Genomic DNA, 20,323 nt, shown 5'->3' on the forward strand with positions numbered 1-20,323 from the left:
TAGCTCAGTTGGTTAAGCATCTGCCTTCGGCTCAGGTCCCAGAGTCCTGGGATTGAGCCCTGCGTTGGGCTCCCTGATCAGTGGGGAGTCTGCTTCTCCCTCCGCCCCTCACCCCACTCATGCTCACTCTCTCTCTCTCTCTCAAATGAATAAATAAAATCTTAAAAAAAAAAAAGAGGGGCGCCTGGGTGGCACAGCGGTTAAGCGTCTGCCTTCGGCTCAGGGCGTGATCCCGGCGTTGTGGGATCAAGCCCCACATCAGGCTCTTCCACTATGAGCCTGCTTCTTCCTCTCCCACTCCCCCTGCTTGTGTTCCCTCTCTCGCTGGCTGTCTCTACCTCTGTCGAATAAATAAATAAAATCTTTAAAAAAAAAAAAAAAGAAAAGAAAAAAAATTTTTTTAAACAAGGATTTTAAATTTTTAGATTTTTTTTTTAAAGATTTTATTTATTTATTTGAGAGAGACAGCCAGCGAGAGAGGGAACACAAGCAGGGGGAGTGGGAGAGGAAGAAGCAGGCTCCCAGCGGAAGAGCCCGACGTGGGGCTCGATCCCAGAACTCTGGGATCACGCCCTGAGCCGAAGGCAGACACTTAACGACTGAGCCACCCAGGCGACCCAAGAAAAGAAAATGTTTTATGCAATGATTACATCTTGACTTAATTTTTTTTTAAATATTTTATTTATTCATTTTATGGGTTGAGGGGGAGAGAGTGTGCGAGTGGGGAGAGGCAGAGAGAGAGGGAGAAAGTACCTCAAGAAGACGACACTGAGCGCAGAACCTGATGTGGGGCTCAATCCCACAACCATACGATCACAACCTGAGCGGAAACCAAGAGTCGGACGCTCAACCAGCGGAGCCACCCAGGCGCCCCTTGACTTAATTCTTAAAGAGTATAAAAAGGACTGACCACACAATACAGCAACTGACTTATATGAAAGTATGCCTCAAAGAAGGGAGTCCTTGTAACCTTGAAAAACAAAGTCAATTCCGAAAGTTAAGCAGAAAAAATTTAAATTCCAGAACAGAAAAATGCCTTTGAGTTCCAGCCTCTGAAAAGGCAACTCCTCAGTTTCCCAAGGAAGCTGAAGTCTGACAATTAGAAAGACATCCCACTCCCCTCCTAAGAGGGTTCCATATCCACCTGATACCCTGAGGAGAAAGATCTTGGAAAACCTCTTAAAACTTGCCAGTGCCTCCATCTTCATATCCCTTCCAACCTTTTATTTATTTTTTTAAAGACTTTATTTTTAAATAATCTCTACACCCAATGTGGGGCTCGAAATTACAACCCCAAGATCAAGAGTTCCACACTCCACCAACTGAGCCAGCCCGGCATCTCTCCCTTCCAGCCTTTTAATGAGCTGAGTGCTTCAGCAAAATAACACCAGATCATGATCTTTAAAAAAAAGTCCCATATTTTTCAGAGATATGCACTGAAATATTTACAGTTGAAATTATCTGTCCTGGTTTATGTCTGCTTCAAAATAATCCGGGAGCAGGCGGCAGGGCAATTGGTGGGTACAGAGCTGAAAGAGGTTGGTCGTAAGTGGTAATTACTGAAGCTGGGTATGGATACATACAAGTTCATATATTCTCTCTAGTTCTGTGTATACTTTACATTTGATAATAAACAGTTAAAAATATGCAGAACAAGCCAGGACAAAAAGAATAACACAAGGTGTCATATTTCTCTCAGATGGGTTTCACGACACACTCAAAAGACTGGGAAATGCTCTTCGGCCTAGAGAAAAACCAACCGGACTCCACCTCCCCACAGAAGCATTACCTCCAGAGAGCGGATGCTGCTATGATAGGTGATGGAGAGCATGGAGAGGCTGAGCACGGGAGTGGGGATGTCAGGAGCCTTACAGCAGGGTTGCATCTTCTCTGTGACTGACTTCACCAGGGCAAGCACAAGTCCCTGGACACCCACAGTGGAGGTTTCAGCACTTCCCAGGACAGTCAGTGTGTCCAGTCGGACCTCTGAAGCCCCTAACATCCAGAAATCACGTTAGCATCGGTTCTCAGCTCTCACATGGCAACTTCAGCCTTCACTCTCCTTTCTTACTCATTCCCTTCACTCTAGTTTTATTCCCTATACCTCCCTAAGTTCATCCCTCATGTTTCAGAGAAATTTTTCCCTTCCTATCCTACCCTACCTAAATTTGGCAAAGACAAAGAAGCTCCCTAACTCCTACAAAGTGCCCAGAGATATATCAGTTACTCTCTAGAACTAAACACATAAGGGGAAAAAAACTACACACATCTCAATCAACTATCAAGGCTTTTTTTAAAAATAAATTTTGCCTAATACTTAATATCTCCTATTGGACTTTAAGAAATATCAAGAAACCCAAGAGTTATGTAAGATCTTCCAGCATTTCATGCCTTTAATTAAAAAAAAGCCCAAATAATCAGCTTCATTAAATGAGAAGGAGCCAAATGAACCAGCATAATCTGCTTAGGTTACAAACTACCCACTTAGGTATAGACTCCCTGTCCCACTTACCAACCAGGGCAGAAAGGGTGAACAAGTTCATGTCCTCCACCTTCAAGTCCACCTTCCACAGTAATGACACGGATTCCCCAAATGAAGTTTCTCTAGAGACAGCTGACTTCCCAGATTGTGTGTCCATCAAAGATAAAATGCGAGAGAGACATTGGGCACAGGTATCTGACGCTTCTACCTGCAGTCCACGGATGGTACAATCAAGAAAGAGAGTATCTGACTGGGTGCTAGACAGGCCCAAAGGCTGGTTATAGCTACCCTAGGAAAGAAGAAGAGAGAGCCCCATTAGGAGCATGCAGAACACACAGTTCTGCAATACCCTGATGCATCATCTTCTACCAAAAAGGTACTCCGTCCTCTAAAGCATGGCAGAAAAAGGAAACTGTATGGGCCCCTGTTCACCAAAGTACCCACCTACCTGTAGCGTGAAAGAGTCCAGGACAAGTGCCTCACCCCAAACATGCATATTGGGTGGGTGGGGTGCCCGCTGAATGTGGGAGTCACTGCCCACCCGCCAGCAGAGATGGTCCACACTTAGGACGCCCCGCTGATGGATACTTTGTGGCCTCAGGTGCTGGTAATCTGAACAAAAAGGTAGGAGAGAGTTCTATGGAGCCACTGTTGCCATTAACTGGGCCTAGCTTCACGAATGGACAGATTCTTGTTCCTTTTCCATCCCAGAGTCTTACCTAGAGAAATGGAATTGAATCCCAAGGCAAAGGGTGGTGTATCACCAAGCTGAACAGAAACGTTGACATTGGAGATGGAGGTGCTAAAGATGATGGGAGCCAGGATTTGGGGAAAGGTTCTGCATAGGGATAAGACATCATTGTTTGATAAGGAAAGAATTGCAGCTTCCTGTTATGGAACAGATACCTGAAGCTCTCAAAAGTCAGGGTGAGTTTTGTTGTGATTCTTAGGATGGAATGCAACTAGAAAATAAAAGACCAAATTCATAAGTTTGCTATTCCCAATAGTAAACTGCAGGAATGTAAGAAAGGTTATTATGTTGAACCATATGAGATTGCAATTTCATAAATCAAATATGAATGTCAAATATGAACATCAGTATATCACATGATTCAACCTAATACAACCAAGGAGCATTGCTTCCAAGCCATTTTTTTAAAGATTTTATTTATTTATTTGTCAGAGAAAGAGAAAGCACAAGCAGGGGGAGTGGCAGGCAGAGGGAGAAGCAGGCTCCCTGCTGAGCATGGAGCCCGATGTGGGACTCAATCCCAGGACCCTGGGATCATGACTTGAGCTGAAGGCAGACACTTAACAACTAAGCCACCCAGGCGTCCCTGCTTCCAAGCCATTAACCTTAAGTTCTCTATGCAACACAATGCAGAGAGAGATGACATTGTTGACAGGACGTATCACCTTATAATCTAAGGCAGACAAGATTGTGGATCATTTACACTCAGTGCAACAACTGTTTGTTTTGTATAATAAGGCACTGTGCTGGGCACTGAAGACATAAAAACAAAAGAGACTTCATCCTACTGTCAAAGAATCCAGTTTAATGGGGAAGATATATAAAATAGAAGCACTATTGGGGCGCCTGGGTGGCTCAGTCAGTTAAGCGTCCGACTCTTGATTTCAGCTCAGGTCATGATCTCAGGGTGGTGGGATTAAGCCCCTGCTTGGGATTCTCTCTCTCCCCCTCCTCCTGCCTCTCCCCCACCCCTCCCATGCTTGCTCTCTCTCAAAAAATAAAAACAAAAATAAATAACATAGAATTGCTACTGAACTAATCAAATACATATTTAACACAATATGCCACTTTAGATCAAAAGAATCTGAGAATCTACCTGAAAAGATGGCAGCTAAAAAAGATTACACTGACCTTTTCTTTCTTTGCTTAAAAACAGATGAACTAGACTCCTGGGTCTCCAGTGCTAGCATGTGCAGCCAGTGAGAGAATTCCTGGTGCCGGTAATGAATAATACAAGTATTCAAAACCAGGGAGGCTGAGAGGTCAATGGTGGTCACCTGGAAATAACATCAGAACTGTTGGGTTGGGTTTTATCTCAGTGCTATGATACAGGGAGAGAGCAGAGAAAGGAATGACCCTTGGTATCACAGTCATCACACCTGCACACTAGCCTTGAGGGAGTTGAGACAGACAATGCGCTGGCGGCTCTGGGACAGCAACAACCCATCTGTGAGGACAAAGAGCAGATCAGAGAAGAACACTGGGAAGACAAAAGGTAAAACTAAGAGAGGGTCAGAGACAGGCAAGCAGATGAATAGGCTGTCACCAAAACTCATGAGTTGGGGCTCTTTACTCTCCATATATTCCCTCCTCCCCATCCCCAGCTACACTGATATTAAGAAGGCCAAACGGGGTATGGGGGAAAGAAAGGGTCTGGTCTTCTTGGTACCGACGTCCCCACCCAGGAACCTTTCAGTAGGAGTTCAGTGCTCATCTGTGCCATATCAGAGTTTGCTGTGAAGCTTCGAAGAGGCAGCTGATCCTCATCACGGTGGTACAGGAAATGCAGCAGCTTCAGCGTCCAATTCAGGTGCCTGGACCAGAGACAGACTCTGGCTCAGAAATACACGGAATGTCATTCCTCCTCCCTTTCTCCCCACAGACAAGCTCAGCGCAGTGCAGCTACTAGGCTGATCACAGAGACCCCAGCATATAGCTCCAACCATCACTCTCCACACTTCTGTATCAAGAGAGCTCTCACCTCTTCTGACTATTCATGGATAGCACCACACTTGTGATCTCCATTTTCACCTTGACCTGATCTGGCAGCTGCTGAAGGAGGTACAGGCCAGGCAGATTTGGCTCAGCCAAGTTCTCTGTCACCTCTGAAAACATGAATGAGTAACACAAGAACCATCAATCCTTAACATACTCAAATCTCCCAAAATGTCCTGTCCTCTTTGGCCAAATCTTCCCATTTAAGTAGGCTAACCAAATGCCCAATCCTAGGCCACAAGGCAAATATCCCAGAGATCCAGGCACCCACTATACTTCCTTCCCCGGAGTTTAAAAAACAATATGGGTAACAGGTTGATATAATGCAAAGAATATGGACTTTAGGGCAAAATAATTCACACCCCATTTTTACTACTGACTAGACCTATGACCTCAGTCAAGTCATCTATCTGCTCTTCTTGGCTTGCTTCCTCATTTGTGAAATGCTGAGAATTTAGTGAAAGACAATAGATAAAACTCGTACTACAAGTCTAACTCACGATAATTACCACTAAATATTAGTTCTTTCACTCACCACGAGTAAATGCCCTATTTCCTTTAGCTATCCTCAGGAACAAAGGTCATGCTGAATAACAAATCACACCTAATGAGTAGTGAGACCACTATTTTTATGTAATTCCAGAATAATCAAAGAACAGCGCAGCCAAGAAGCTTACTGTCCAGGGCTTTACCTGAACAAGGAACAGGTTTGGGTGCCAGGCTTGGGCCCTGGCGTAGCAGCTGACTATGAAAAAGGCCCTCATGCAGTTCAGCATGGAGTGTCCACATATCCACAGTGATCGCCTTCAGTTGCCGACTGCTGATGCCCACCTCTAGACACAACTTTAGGGCCAGTGAGAGCTCCGCTAGGCAGGTGTCCTCCTGCAGGGAGGACAAGCATCTAAGGTGTTAAGATGTAGGGAGTCTGGGAGTTTTGGGTCAAAATGCAGTGGTCTAGAACACCACCTTAAGAGAACTCCCCCCCATAAGAACACAGAATCTAGAATGTAAGCTCCTTCATATCTTATGCCCAGAAGGAAACAGGGCATCTAAATGACCATGGCATACTCACCAACTGGCCACTCTTTAGAACTTTGCTGTTGATCTGATTTAGGCTCACCTCACATTTCAGCCTGGGAAAGGAAAAAAATTAAGAGCACTTAGCCCCTTTCCTCACCATTTAACTTCAGTCAAGCTTTATTGGCTAAAAGGAACGAGGCAAACAGAAGTGCCTAATCTTAGCCTCGCCTCAAATTGCTACAGAATGAGAACTTGACACCTTTATAAAACCCTGACATCCACCCACACTGAAACAACCATAAGGCAAGAATGGGGCTACCAGACCTTCTTTTACCCAGCGGTTACCTTTTCCCATCACTATCCAAAAGAAAGCTGCTTTCTCTGATCTGAATGTGCCACAAAGACTCAGAAGTAGCCACCTTGAGAACCATGATGTTTATAGAATCTACATGAATGGAGAAGAGCTAGAAAGAAGCAGCAAAGAATAATCATTAATATCAAGGCACAGCGTTTCCTTTCCAGTAGAGAAAGAATAAGAGGCATCTTTTGGCATTATATTCCCAAAACAGTAGAAAAATCTACCCATCACTCTCCAGCCAGCCATCCCTACTACAGTCCAGGAAAGTGGGAAAAGTATCTCACCTGACAGAATATCTTCAGTAAGGATGGATTGAAGGACAGTTCCTTTTGATGCACCCCAGTGCTCTGGGAAAATGGGGCAAACAGGCCAGAAACCTTCTGTAGGTCCGTTCTGATACGCACTTCTCCAAAGCACAATGCCACATAGCGTCTGCCCAGAAGAGAGACCTCACTGCCATCAGGTCCAGCCCTTCCTAGCAGTCTCCTCCTCTCCTCTACATTCACTCTCCCATCCTCCCTAAAAATGTAGCTCAAATCATGGAGAACAGTCTTACAGTAGTTATCAATATCTGTCTCACAAAATAGTAGCTTCCAGGCTAACCAGGATATCAGCAAAACCCCCGCCCCCTCCTTGGGCTGTGAGGCCTCTGTAGAATGTCATTCTGCAAAACCCAATCCCAAAATATTTCCCAAGGAAAGAGTGAGGATATAGGGTACTCACGGCAGATCATGGCTAAAGAGTTTGCTGGAAATCCACAGGCTATCAATTTCCTAAAACAGTGTGGAAAAGAGCTTTGTACACTAGCTGCTAGGTAAGCCATGACCAGCTTGACAGCCAGAAAAGATTCTAAGAAGAGAAGGAAGTGCTATAGCCCTTCCACTTAGTATTCTCCACTCCATTTCCACCAACTTCTCTCCTCAGCACTATATCCTGTTCCTCACAATGACATTGGTTGAACTTGCTCAGTATTTCTCTTTTATGGATATGTTACTATTTCTCCTCTTAAATTAGAACAGTAAGCTCTTCCATTTCCTGTTATCTTTTTTTCTGTGCTTAGTTCTGTATCTTTCTTATTGTACCCTGAACACTCTGTGCCTTATAAGCATTTTTAACTCAACAACTTGCATCAATCCCAGTGTTCCCAAACTAACTCTAAAATCATCTTGGTGAAGAAATGACAAGGCTGGGCGAACTAGGAAAACCACCCAGAATTTTAGAAATAAGAAGTTAAAATTTAGCTGAGTCCACCCCACACACATACCCAGGGAGTTCCCCAAGACTCACCACTGTTTGCTGGTGCTGCTGAAACTTAAGGCTGACATTCTGGATCCAAAAAAAGGAGCCAATCTTTAGCTCCGCCTGCAGCTTCCGCTGACACCACTTGGTGGCCAACCGGACCACAAACCACCTGCAGAAATATCCCTGTGAGTTCATAGGACCCTCTCCCAGTTTTGGCTTTCCTCACCCCTTCCTGGTCCTAGAAGGCCTTGCAAAAATATCATGCCCTAAAACTGGATCTTCTGGGCAACTTTCTGGTCTCCCAAAACAACACTCTGTCACATACACTCTGCCACAAAAATCAAGACCCTAGTCCTGGAGTGTTCCCTCCACCCAACTGAAATCAGACCAACTACAGTCCAGCTCCTAAGTTGGGGACAAAGAAAGCAATCCTTCCAATCCTTAGGAGCCCCAGATGAAGAAAGAAGAGGCCGGAAGGGGAGTCGAAATACAGGCAGCGGTTCAGATGGGCCATCACACACTCCCCCACAGGGTCTCTGTCTCCGCCCTCCAGACAGGTGTCAGCGAGAAGGCACCGTGGAGTCACACCCGGCCGGCTCAAACGCCGCTCTCCCCTGGGCAGCCAGACCTGTTCCGGCTCCTAGGGCGAGGCTGCAGGTGCCCTCTGCACTCGGTGAAAGGGACACTCAGGGGCGAACGGAGGGGGAAAGGAAGGCCACCACGCCGGGCCCCTCGTCACACACACACCTATTGAGCTCCCGGCCTCGGCATCTCCTCAGGCCTCGCCGGCTCCCTCAGTGTCCCCTACTCCCAGTTTCTCGGTGCCAGCTCGGGCCGGACGCCCCCGCTCAAGCCCGCCGCGCGCCCCCTCCGCGGCCCCCCTTGGGTCCTCCCCCACCGCCGCCCGCGCACCTTGCCCTTTAGCCCCCTTCCCCTCCCGCACGCCTTTCCAGCGCGCGCCCCCTCCTCAGTCTCCCTTCCCCAGCCCCCGCCCGCTGTAGCTGGGATCCCCTCACCGGCCTAAGAAGAGGGCGCTGAGGGCAACCAACAGCAAGGCCAACAGCGCGGAGAAGAACAGGGGCATTCCGGCCCCGGCCCCGGCCCGGCCCGGCCCGGCCCGGCTCCGGCCCCGGCCCCCGCCCTGCCGGGGCCCCCCCACGCCGGCTCCGCTCTGCGCCGCCGCGGGCCGACCAGCCGCACGCGCAGGAAGGGCGCTGGACAAGGAAGCGTTGGCGCGCGTGCACCCCGCCCCCCACAGCCCGCCAGCCAGCCAGCTGTCTCCCTGCCCCACTCCTCTCCGCGCCAGCGATCCGGCAGGGCCGACTGGCTGCCTGCGCGAAGTACAGGCGTGGCTCCAGAGGAGACCGTGGTGGGGGCGGGGGGCGGGCCTCGCGCGGACTGACACTCATGCCCCGCCCCTGGACCCACCCTTCCGCACCCGGAAATGCGGAGCCTGGGGCTTGCCGGAGACCCGAGTCTGAGCCCTCGCCTCGCTGGCAACAGACTTGGCTGTCTCATTTCCGTGGCGGAGCTCCACTTTCAAAACACTTTCCCAGGGTGGTTATAGAGTCCGCTTAGCCACTCAGGGTCCGGACTGAGGGTACTGCGGAAGTTATTCCCCTAGGTCACACGAAGTAGCTGTCCTATCTTACTCAAGAGCCTTGTCTGAAAATCACTGAGGAAACCAAGAACTAAAAGACATTAGTTAAAATTCACACCTCATTCCATCCACAGAGGAATGAGGTTTTCATTCATTTTACTGTCTGAATATTGTTCTAGTCAATTAATATGTACTGACCTACTGTGTGAGAAACTCAATTTTCTGGACCCTTCGTTGGACAAGTTTTCAGTCTCTACTGTGTACAGCACAATTTGGGCACTGAGCTGAGGGGATACGACAGAAATAGAGAAAATTGTTCTTGCCTCTCAACAACAAATAGTCTATCTTGGAAGCAAACGTAATTGCAGGAAATAGATAATTCAGGATCAGCTTTATTTTGCCTGTTTCCTTCTCTGCGAAATGAGGAAATTGGACAACGATCCCTTCCAACTCTTAATACGGTGACGCTCCTACAATACAAGCTAAACAAATTCTGAGGATTTCGATATAAGTACTTCATATCCCTTTGCTCTTACATCCTAATCTCCATAAATGTCCTTCAAGATTTTACTTGCAAACTCTTTTCCACGCCTTCAAAAAAGCACCATTTCAATTTTCACATTGGGTTGCCCATAGTTTTTACCCCTCCAACTGATTTCCTTATCTAGTCCTCTTGTCAGTCATTTCACATCTCCCTAAAGACTCCACCGTTTGTTTCAAATTCATACTTCTCTCTCAAGCACTGTAATCTGCAGCCTCCTAGCAAGGTAGGTATTGTCTGTGAACCTTCAGGGAAGGCCCAACAACTCAATGAAAACTCTGTACAAGCCACGTTGGGGTACCTTGCAACACACCTCCCTATTCATACTCATCTTGTCCAATCTGTTCCCTTTACTTAGCTGATTCCTATAACTTCCTTTCCTCTTTCTCCCCAGACTGTTTCCAGCCTACTGCCGATATTTCAATAAGCTGAAATGTTGACTTTATCATTTGTCTACTTCTTTCTGGAGAGATCTCAAATGATCAATGCAAATGAAGTGGGAAAAGCAGGGAGAGGATGGAGATGAAGATCAACCAGTTCATGGTCTCAACTTACTGAAACGAGTCCTTGTGAAAGAAACCAAGCCTCCTAATGTCATGGGCTACGTTTGGCACACACCCAGTATGCCCAATGTTTAACGTTAAGTCCCTAAAGCAATGGACCAAAAAAAAAAAAATCATTGTTTCTAAAAATAAAAAGGCCTGCTAGTCAATGAAATTCCAGCAGATGGCAGACACCTCTGTTCACCACTACCATGCTCAAAGGACCTAGGATCAAACTTTCTGGAATTGACCAGCAGACAGAAAGGAAGAAATGAGGTAAGCAGAGGACAGACGTTTTCTACCCCCTTTTCAGAGTCCCTACATTTATCCAAAAAAGAGCAGTTATCATCCAAGAGTGAACATAACTGTAGTGTAGTAAAAAGAATGTGAGCCAGACACAGCTGGATTCCTATCCTTATTTACTAGCTATAAGAATTCAGACAGTTACTCAACCTTCATGTTCTGCATTGGTAATACTGTAATACCTACCCTACATCTGTGAAGATTAAAGGAGGTAAGAGCTATAATACAGTATCTAGTATTTAGCAGACAGTGAATATTGGTTCCTCTTTCTACCCTTACTCTTTTTTCTCAACTGCAGTAACAGATCCAGAGTAAAAATTTCACTATTTATTAAGCTGAATTCCTTGAGAATCTTTAGCCATAATTAGTTAAAAATCTAGTAAAAGTGAGGTGTTAGGAGGGAAGTGAAAACAGAAAAAGTTTGGATGCAAGTAAGGCTCTTAAAAGGGCCCACACCAAAGGCCACCAGCATCTCTAGAGTGATTGCAGTGACTCGTGTCAGACTCCAGGATCAATCAGATTATGAAATAGCACACCTAATAAATGACAACACTGGTGACTAATAATGAAATTCTTTATCATTTTGGAGAAAGGAAGGAGAAAAGTCACACATCAATAATCCATGATGTCAAGCTTCTGATGAGTAAAAATTTCCCAACTAGGAGGGATATCTCCCTGTTTCTGTTTTATCAATATGAATAAAAATATCTGCTCCTTCACCAGCAAGTCCTGTACTCAGAAAGAACTGACCCGAAGTCTGGGAGAACCACCAATTCAAGAGTGAAGGGCTGAAGCTTCCAAACACAGCCACTGTTTCTTGTCATGCATCTTCATCTCAGTGGTGACATGGCCACTGCCCAGGGAACCTGTGGCAGGGATCCCAAGGTGGAGCAGCTGCAGATGTCATGAACACTGTGCGGTGACAGTGGCTCACAGGTTCTGGACTCACAGCTCTGCGTGATGAGCTTCTGCCTTTAACAACTCACTGGGCTTCATGAAGATGCCTTCCATGGCTTTCCAGTAGTTGTTCTGGCTTGGCTGGGCCATGCCATGTACCTCCTTTTGCCCACTAATGGGTCGACCATATTGTTCTCCTGTGACAGACAGCAGAACTTCAGTGTAAGAATGCTTGAACCGCACCTCACCATCCCTCACCCAGTAGGGCCCATTGCAGAGCACCGTCCAGTCATCCAGATAATCGCCTTCACCTTCCTCACCAAAAGCACTCACTTCCTGAAAGACACAAACGATAGCAATATCAGCATGACTGACAGACAGGCTTGGAAGGGAGAGGGAAACGGGAAGAAAAATAAGGCTACCCAAAAGTAAAAAATAAGAGGCTTTCCAGTGTTGTTTTTTTTCCTTAGTTCCTTTTATTTTATTTTTTTATAACAGTATTTTTTATTATATTATGTTGGTCACCATACAGTACATCCCTAGTTTTTGATGTGAAGTTCCATGATTCATTAGTTGCGTATAACACCCAGTGCACCATGCAATACGTGCCCTCCTTACTACCCATCACCAGCCTATCCCATTCCCCCACCAGTGTTGTTTAAAAATAAACTGTGGGGAAAATTTTTTTAAAAACAAAGATTAAAAAAATAAACTGTGAAAAAGATAAAAAGACAAAGGACATGAAATCAGTTGCCCAAGGATTATGTTCCAAACATTTACTTTGCAAGTAATCCTGTATTTGCCTTATATTTTCTATTCTAGCCTTTCTCTTGTTATTTGACTTTAAATAGTCCTGCCTCATTCCCTTAACTACCTTTTAAGCCACCCCGTGAGCAACACAAGTCGAAAGGGGGGGATGGGCTCTGGAGACTGGCAGACCTTGAATCTCCTCTCTTTTCCATTCCTTCCTGTATAACCCCTTCATTTTCTCCTCTAAAAACTCATGACAGTATCACCTTACAGAATTAATTGTGAAAACTAAATGAAATAGAGTAAATTACAGCAGAGTTCTTTCACTTCTTTTCTAATCCCCTTAAGGCCAAATATTCAGAGTTTCTATTGCAATACAAAAGTTAATGGGATGCCTGCATGGTTCAGTTGGTTAAGTATCTGCCTTTGGCTCACGTCATGATCCCAGGGTCCTGTAATCAAGTCCCACATCAGGCCCCTTGCTCAGTGGAGAGCCTGCTTCTCCCTCTCCCTCTGCCCGCCGCTCCCCCTGCTTGTGTTCTCTGACAAATAAAAAAACCTTTAAAAAAAAAAGGTGGAAAGTCATTAAAAAGTTACTTATTCTTTCAGAAATATTAAATACATCCTAAGCTATATAACTTTAGATAATTAAAAGCATCATGTGGAAATACAATCTGTAAGACTAAAGGCAAAAGGAACTGTACATAATTAACAAATCTACTATACTTGTAATGTTTTGAGTGCAACTTTTTGTTGATTGTGTATTTGTCTGTTGCTATGGATTTTTTTTTTTTTTTTTAAGTAGGCTCTATGCCCAGCATGGAGCCTAACTTGGGGCTTGAACTCATGACCCTGAGATCAAGGCCTGAGGTGAGATCAAGAGACAGACACTGGGGGGGGGGGGGGGCCTGGGTGGCACAGTCGTTAAGCGTCTGCCTTCGGCTTAGGGCTTATCCCAGCATTCTGGGATCGAGCCCCACATCAGGCTCCTCCGCAAGTAGCCTGCTTCTTCCTCTCCCACTCCCCCTGCTTGTGTTCCCTCTCTTGCTGGCTGTCTCTGTCAAATAAATAAATAAAATCTTAAAAAAAAAAAAAAAAGAGTCAGACACTTGGGGCACCTGAGTGGCTGTCAGTTAAGCGTCTGACTTCACAGGTACCTGGGTGGCTCAGTCGGTTAAGCATCTGCCTTCGGCTCAGGTCATGATCCCAGGGTCCTGGGATCAAGCCCCGCATCAGGCTCCCTGCTCAGCGGGGAGCCTGCTTTTCCCTCTCCCTCTGCCTGCTGCTCCCACTGCTTGTGCGCTCTCTGTCAAATAAATAAATAAAATCTTAAAAAAAAAAAAAAGGAAAAAAAAGAAAAGAGAAAGCATCTGACTTTGGATCGGGTCTTGATCTTGGGGTCCTGGTATCAAGCCCTGTATCAGGCTCCATGCTCAGCAGGTAGTCTGCTTCTCCCTCTCCCTCTGCCCCACCCCCCACTCATGCTCTTTCTCTCTCTCTCAAATAAATTTCTTTAAAAAAAAAAAAAGTCATTTAACTGACCAAGCCACCCAGGTGTCCCACAATTCTACTATACTTGTATATGGAACTGAACAAGTAAGTGGATGACAGTGGTGGGAACCAGATATCTGTGTGGAAACTTAGAAATAAGTAAAGGGAGGAGGCTAGAATCATCTAAATGGTAATGGATTATAGTTGGAAACATCAATAGGAAATCATGTTTAACATAATCCAGACACACGTTTATACATAAAAACATTTATATATATGTCTATATACACATACACATGCTTCTTTGCTCTGTCAGGTGAGAAGGCCTAAAAGAGACAACACGCCAGTAGCAACAAGCGCACGTAAAGGCTAAGATCATGGTTTCTAATATCATTCTCCAATAAAAGGAAACAGAACTCCTTGGAGAAACAGCTGATTCTAGGATTGGGGCAAGAAATACACAAGATGAGCCTAGAATATCTTTTAGTGCCAGAGAGAAAGAAAGGGTTAAAACACACACACACACACACACACACACACACACACACACACACACACACAAAAATGGGAGTATGTCGAAAGGACATAGGAGACAAGTAAAAGAGCTCCCAATGGCCAAAGTTGGAACAATTCGAACAACAAAATAAAGGCAGTGGTATGGGATTATAGCGCGAAGTATAAAATATTCATGAGTCCATACTGATATAAATAAATGACTAAATAAATAAGAGACAAATACCCATGCAGAAGAATTTCAAATAAATTTTTTAGCTACTCTATCGAAAGGAGGGGGAGAATAATTCCCCATTCCTTGAGTGTGGGCCGTGCATAGTGACTTCGTTCCAGAAGCACAACATAGAAAGGTGGGGGGCGGATGAAAAGAATAACTTTATAGGAGAAACATCAAAAACACTATTTCAACAGTCATAAATCATGTAGATAGTATGTACCTGTGACACAATGTGATAAAAAATGGCACTTTACCCCTGTGGCCTTTCTCCTAAAAACCTTCCTAAGTCTGATCTAATCATGACAAAAACATCAAACAAATTCCAATAGAGGAGCACCCTACAGTATACTTGACCAGCATTTCTCAAAACTGTCAAGGTCATCAAAAATAAGAATTTGAAAACAAAAACAAAAAAACAAAAAAAAAACACAAGAATTTGAGAAACTGTCACACCTCAGAGGAGTCTGAGGAGACATGACAACTAAACGTAATGTGGTACCCTGGATGGGCTCCTGGAACAGAAAAAGTACAGTAGCTAAAAACCAAGGAAATCAAAATTAACTATGGACTTTAGCTGATAACAATGTACACTTACTGCTTTATAAACTGTAGGAAATTTACCATACTAATGTTAAGACGCTAACAGGAAAAACTATGTGCAGTGGGGGTGGGAGGGAAGCACTCATTAAGGGGTTCATATCCCCTAAAAAGTTCAAGGCTTAAACAAAATGGCACAATACTAGGGTGCCTGGCTGGCTCAGTATGTAGAGCATGCAACTCTTGATCTCAGGGCAGTGATTCAAGCCTCACACTGGGCACAGAGCTTACTTCAAAAAATTAGTTAAAAAATAAAAATTAAAAAATGGCATAATACTTCATTTTCCTAATGTGGTTAGTTCGTATCATTTAAAATAATTTTTATTCGAAGTTTGGAAAAAGTTGTTTTTTCTATTTGAATATAGTTGACACACAATTGTACCAGTTTCAGGTGTGCAACATAGTGATTCAACAAGTCTATATGTTATGCTACACTCACTGGTCATCATACACTTTTACAATATCACTGACTATATTCCCTATTTTATCCCTGTGACTTATTCATTCCATTTCATCCCATAACTGGAAGCCTGTTATCTCCCATTCCCCTTCTTTTTTTCTTTTTTTTTTTTTAAAGATTTTATTTATTTATTTGACATAGGGAGACACAGAGAGAGAAGGAACACAAGCAGGTAGCCCGACGCAGGGCTTGATCCCAGAATCCTGGGATCACAACCCAAGCCGAAGGCAGATGCCCAACGACTGAGTCACCCAGGCCCCCCCTCCACCCCTTTCTGTCCATCTCCCCACCCCTTTCCTCTCTGACAACCATCAGTTTATTCTCTGCATTTATAGGTCTGATTCTTTTTGTTTGTTCATTTGTTTTCTTATATTCCACATGAAATGGGATGAAATGAAATCATATGATATCTGTCCTTCTCTGATTTATTTTATTTTGCCTAATACACTTTAGGTCCATCCACGTTGTCGCAAGGCAAGATCTCATTCTTCTTATGGCTGAATAATATTCTATTGTGTATGTATGTACACCATATCTTCTTCACTCATTCATTTACTGATGTACACTTGGTTTGCTTCCATATCTTGGCTATTGTATATAATGCTGCAATAAACACAGGGGTGCACATGTCTTTCCAAATTAGTGTTTTTATTTTCTTTAGGTAATACACAATAGTGGAATTACGGGATCATATGATATTTCTACTTTTAATTTTTTGAGGAACCTCCATACTGTTTTCCAAAGTGGCTGCACCAGTTTGCATTCCCACCAACAGTGTATGAAGGTTCCCTTTTCTCCACATCCTCGCCAACACTTGTTATTTCTTGTTTTTTGATTACAGCCATTCCGTCAGGTATAAGGTGATATCGTACCATGGTTTTGATTCGCGTTTCCCTGATGATTAGTGATGCTGAGCTCTTTCCATGTGTCAACACTGGGTCTCTTTACTGCAGAATTTATCAAGATGACTTATGATATGCTAAATATACCTATTGTGTCTTTTCTCATTTCTTGATTTCATCAACATGTAAAGTCTCTATTTTGACCAGAAACAATTTCCTTCACACTTACAAGACAAAGCCCATTCTCCAGGTCTGCACAAAAAGAACTACGCATAGAAAAGAAAGGGCTAAGAACGAAGATATCAGACAACTCAACTGAGTAATGCACAAGGAACCAGTGAGCCACAGGATCCCATCTCACCTGGTTTCCAGAAAGAGGTGAGGTGAAGTGGTGACTATGGAGGTTTCGGCCAGTGTTGACATGTGTCAGCCGGATGGGTTGGCCACATTTGATGGGGGTTCCCCTCTCACACACTGTAGCGGTCTTCCCCCGTATCCTCCAGTAACTATTGCTGTCGTCCACAGAGGTTACACCTGTCACTGACTGCTGCCCACTACCTGCAGTCCAAAAAAAAAAAAGAAAAGAGAGTGAGCTCAACCTAATCCCTCTCTTTCCTAAGGCCAGTAATGTGCCCTATATTATAAAACAGGTTTGGAGGAGTGGAGAGGAAACCCTATGCCTAATATTTCTTCGTCTACGACATTAAAAAAATACATGAAAAATACTAAATAAGTTTATATAGTACTATTGTCTGTTATGTTATACTTAAATGTATGATATCAGAAAACGCTTAAGAATTTGCACCAAAGGGCACTAAATAAAATAACTTACGTTCATTTTTTTGAGAAACAAGTATTATGTACCTACACGCAATAACCTAGATAGCCCCTAGTATATATCAGTGTATATATATACACAAGTATTACGTACCTATATACAATAACCTGGATAGCCCCTAGTATGTCACACAATTGAAACATGGTTAATATTATTAAATGTTTACTACGTATTACAATCAAAACTTCTGTCACATTTCACAATAAAAAGGAGACCAGCTTTTGCTGTCAACTTTAATCCAACCAATCACTGCAGCTCCCGAATTCCCCGTGAGTGATCAATATGTTATAAAACTATTCATAAATCCTCTAAATTTGGTTAATACTGCCTAAAGAGATATAATTCTGGTTAAAAGGTACCAGGTTAAACACAAAGCTACAGACTTTAAAAGAAAAAGGAAAATATACAAATAATAATTGCTAGCCAGCTAATGTGTGCTGAGCACTTTCTAAATGTCAGATACCAATCCAAACCTTTTGCCCAAATATTCTTATTTGATACATGCAATATATTCTCTAAGGTAGGTATTATTGTTATTATCACCCGCAATTTACAGTGGAGTCTCAGAAAGGCTGAATAGTACACCCCAGGTCACAGAGCACTAAGACACAGTGCTGGGGTTTGAACTTAGATGGCCCAACTCTAGAACTCACACTCTTCACCACTCTACCACATGGCCTCCCAAGAAACTTTATTTTCTGTCAAGCTGCATCAGAGACCACTCTCTCACATAAACTCCGGGGATATTCTCTTCCCTTTGCCTTCACCAACTACTCAATTCTTTAAAGGCACTCAAGACACTTTCATAGTTACTCTCGCCTGTTCCTCCTAGCTTTGCTTTCAGTCCCCTGACCCCGCCTGACAGCCTCTTGATAACACTCACCTTTTAGCACTTAACACATTACACCTTGCAACACAGGTATCTGGGTGAATGTTTGAGGACAAACTACCAGCTTCTCTCTATTGCCTCTTTCACTCAGCTCACAATGACTCTGTAACATCTTAAAAAAAAAAAAAAAAAAGGCAAACCAAGCCTCCCTCCTTACTTCTGGTTATTGCCTTACAGCTCTCTTGGTCCTGGGTCATTGCCATGCTTCACTAAATCACGCTCTACACTTTGTGTCTTCTAATTTTTCACGTTCTGTTCAACCCTCCACTTCCTCTCCCATCGTTCAAAATCCGACAGGATAGAGTGCATTCAGGGTGGAAATGGCTGTAGTCTCCTCTCCCACCCTTAAACCTTGGGATTACCAAGAGTTCTATCCTTATCCATCCTTAAATACTTATTGGAGATCAGAACAAAAGCATTTTACATGTTTCAAAAGGTTTTTCAAGTGATTCAATCGATGCCAGATTGAGAACTACAGTGCATCCTGGGCAATCTCACTCTCCCCATATCTTTAACCCCCACCCAGAGCAATGATGTTGTACTTAACTCCACCTCAGGCTCAGCACAGACTTAATCTGGTTCTCAAATCTGGCTGCCATTAGAAGCACCTGAAGAATTTTTCAAATCTACAGATTTCTACTGTCAGCCCTCTCTCCCACATTCTGATTTAGTAGAACCAAACTAGGAAACTAGATCAAATTAAAAAGTAGCGAGCTGGACACGTAGCAAGTGTTCACCGAATGGCTGCTAGGATTATAAAACATCCCAACAATGACAACTCAGTCCTTTCCTAGTCTAACTAGTCAGACACATTTTGAGAATCACGAATCACAGACTAGCCCCCATCCTCTCTTAACTAATAGCATCATCAGTCATCCAAGAGGGAAATCTAACAATCATCTTAGATGCATCGCACATCTCACTAACTGAACTTTTTTCTCTTTTTTTTGTCAGTTTTTGTTTTCCTGTAACTTGGTGACTGGCTCACTATTCTATCTCCTGTACCTAGAATATTAGGGATGTAGTAAGATTTTGTTAAATCTATACTGAACGAATGAATCCACAATTACTAAATTATAAATTAACCCAAACCAATTTCCTATCTTAAAAAGCCATCTCTAAACGGTTTCCTCTCCCATTCCAATGAGTGCTTTAAATTCTTCACAAGAAGGGTAAAGTTTGAGAAAAAAGAGGCCAAAGGAAAAGGGCTGAAGAGCAAGTGTAAGATGCAAAACAGCTAGAACAGAAAGATATAGTCAAAGAGTGAGGTCTTGGAGTTCAAGACTTCAGAGGTACAGCACTTACTGTAATTTTCTACATGTCTGTCTCTCCCGCACTGAGTAGTGCCAGCCTGGAGTAGCTGAAAGCAGGCTTTGAAACTGGACAGATTTGGTTCGAACCCCGTCTCTGTCATTCACTAGCTGCAAGGCTCTGAGCATGCGATTTATCTGAGTTTGTTTCCTCATCTGTAAAATGAGGATAACAATCATCTCTACCTCGTAGGAATGTTATAGATCCAAAAAAGTATATGCGTAAATGTGCCCGATACGTAGCTTACCAGATAGAAGCTGGTATTATGCCCAATTCTCCGCCTCTAGAACTCAGGAACCTCCCCCGGGCTCCCCTAACCTTCCCAGACCACACCCCTCAGATTTTCTCTTGGCCCCGCCCCCTCCGGAGCCTACCAGGCCCTCCCAGCCCACCCGAACCCGGGTGGCAGTACCTGACCCATAGCGCACGTCGTGTGAGTGCAGTCGCACGTTGTGGCGCGTATTGAGTAGCTTCACCACAGAACCGCATGTAACGACAGCCAGATTGGACGCTCCCACAGCACTCCACAAACCCCCCAACAACAGTAGCGACACTACAGCCATCCTAGCTGTAGCGCAGAGACCCAGCTCTTCGAAGGAAACTCGGCCCCTCCCCGGAACCGGAAGCTGCGGCTGAACCACAGAGAGGAGGAAATGAGGACGCCCGAGTCTAATCTTTATGGTT

General features: G+C 44.1%; 2 protein-coding genes across 6 annotated transcripts in view; both read right to left on the reverse strand.

Moving 5' to 3' along the window:
- Positions 1-9,020, reverse strand: part of BLTP2 (bridge-like lipid transfer protein family member 2) — a 28,581-nt gene extending 19,561 nt beyond the window's left edge. For 3 of the 4 annotated variants that reach the window (XR_006775508.2, XM_087854636.1, XM_045773170.2), the window contains exons 1-15: positions 8,865-9,020; positions 7,894-8,017; positions 7,330-7,379; positions 6,891-7,038; positions 6,594-6,712; positions 6,301-6,361; positions 5,921-6,110; positions 5,215-5,338; positions 4,923-5,047; positions 4,613-4,680; positions 4,365-4,510; positions 3,202-3,320; positions 2,931-3,094; positions 2,513-2,771; positions 1,790-1,995 (exon numbers count right to left, since the gene is read on the reverse strand). Coding sequence is in view for 3 of the 4 variants with exons in the window: in XM_087854636.1 (XP_087710762.1) it covers positions 1,790-1,995; positions 2,513-2,771; positions 2,931-3,094; positions 3,202-3,320; positions 4,365-4,510; positions 4,613-4,680; positions 4,923-5,047; positions 5,215-5,338; positions 5,921-6,110; positions 6,301-6,361; positions 6,594-6,712; positions 6,891-7,038; positions 7,330-7,379; positions 7,894-8,017; positions 8,865-8,932 (1,971 nt within the window). In the remaining variant the exon portion in view is untranslated. The remainder of the gene's footprint in view (positions 1-1,789; positions 1,996-2,512; positions 2,772-2,930; positions 3,095-3,201; positions 3,321-4,364; positions 4,511-4,612; positions 4,681-4,922; positions 5,048-5,214; positions 5,339-5,920; positions 6,111-6,300; positions 6,362-6,593; positions 6,713-6,890; positions 7,039-7,329; positions 7,380-7,893; positions 8,018-8,864) is intronic. The other variant, XM_045773171.2, reaches the window with a different exon arrangement.
- A 2,370-nt stretch (positions 9,021-11,390) lies between these two features.
- On the reverse strand, positions 11,391-20,263 carry SDF2 (stromal cell derived factor 2). 2 transcript variants are annotated; one of them, XM_045773147.2, is made up of 4 exons: positions 20,052-20,232; positions 19,634-19,794; positions 16,963-17,159; positions 11,391-12,067 (listed from the first exon to the last, which is right to left on the reverse strand). In XM_045773147.2, exons 2-4 carry the CDS (start codon positions 19,740-19,742, stop codon positions 11,780-11,782), a joined length of 594 nt encoding a protein of 197 aa, XP_045629103.1. In that variant the 5' UTR covers positions 19,743-19,794; positions 20,052-20,232; the 3' UTR covers positions 11,391-11,779. The 2 variants fall into 2 exon arrangements, with proteins under 2 accessions (XP_045629103.1, XP_045629102.1); XM_045773146.2 differs by lacking the exon at positions 19,634-19,794 and having other exon boundaries at positions 20,052-20,263.
- Between the last annotated feature and the right edge of the window lie 60 nt (positions 20,264-20,323).

This window comes from Ursus americanus, chromosome 23 (assembly GCF_024610735.1).
Source record: "Ursus americanus isolate L20-20 chromosome 23, mUrsAme1.1.p, whole genome shotgun sequence".
Lineage (NCBI taxonomy): Eukaryota > Metazoa > Chordata > Mammalia > Carnivora > Ursidae > Ursus > Ursus americanus.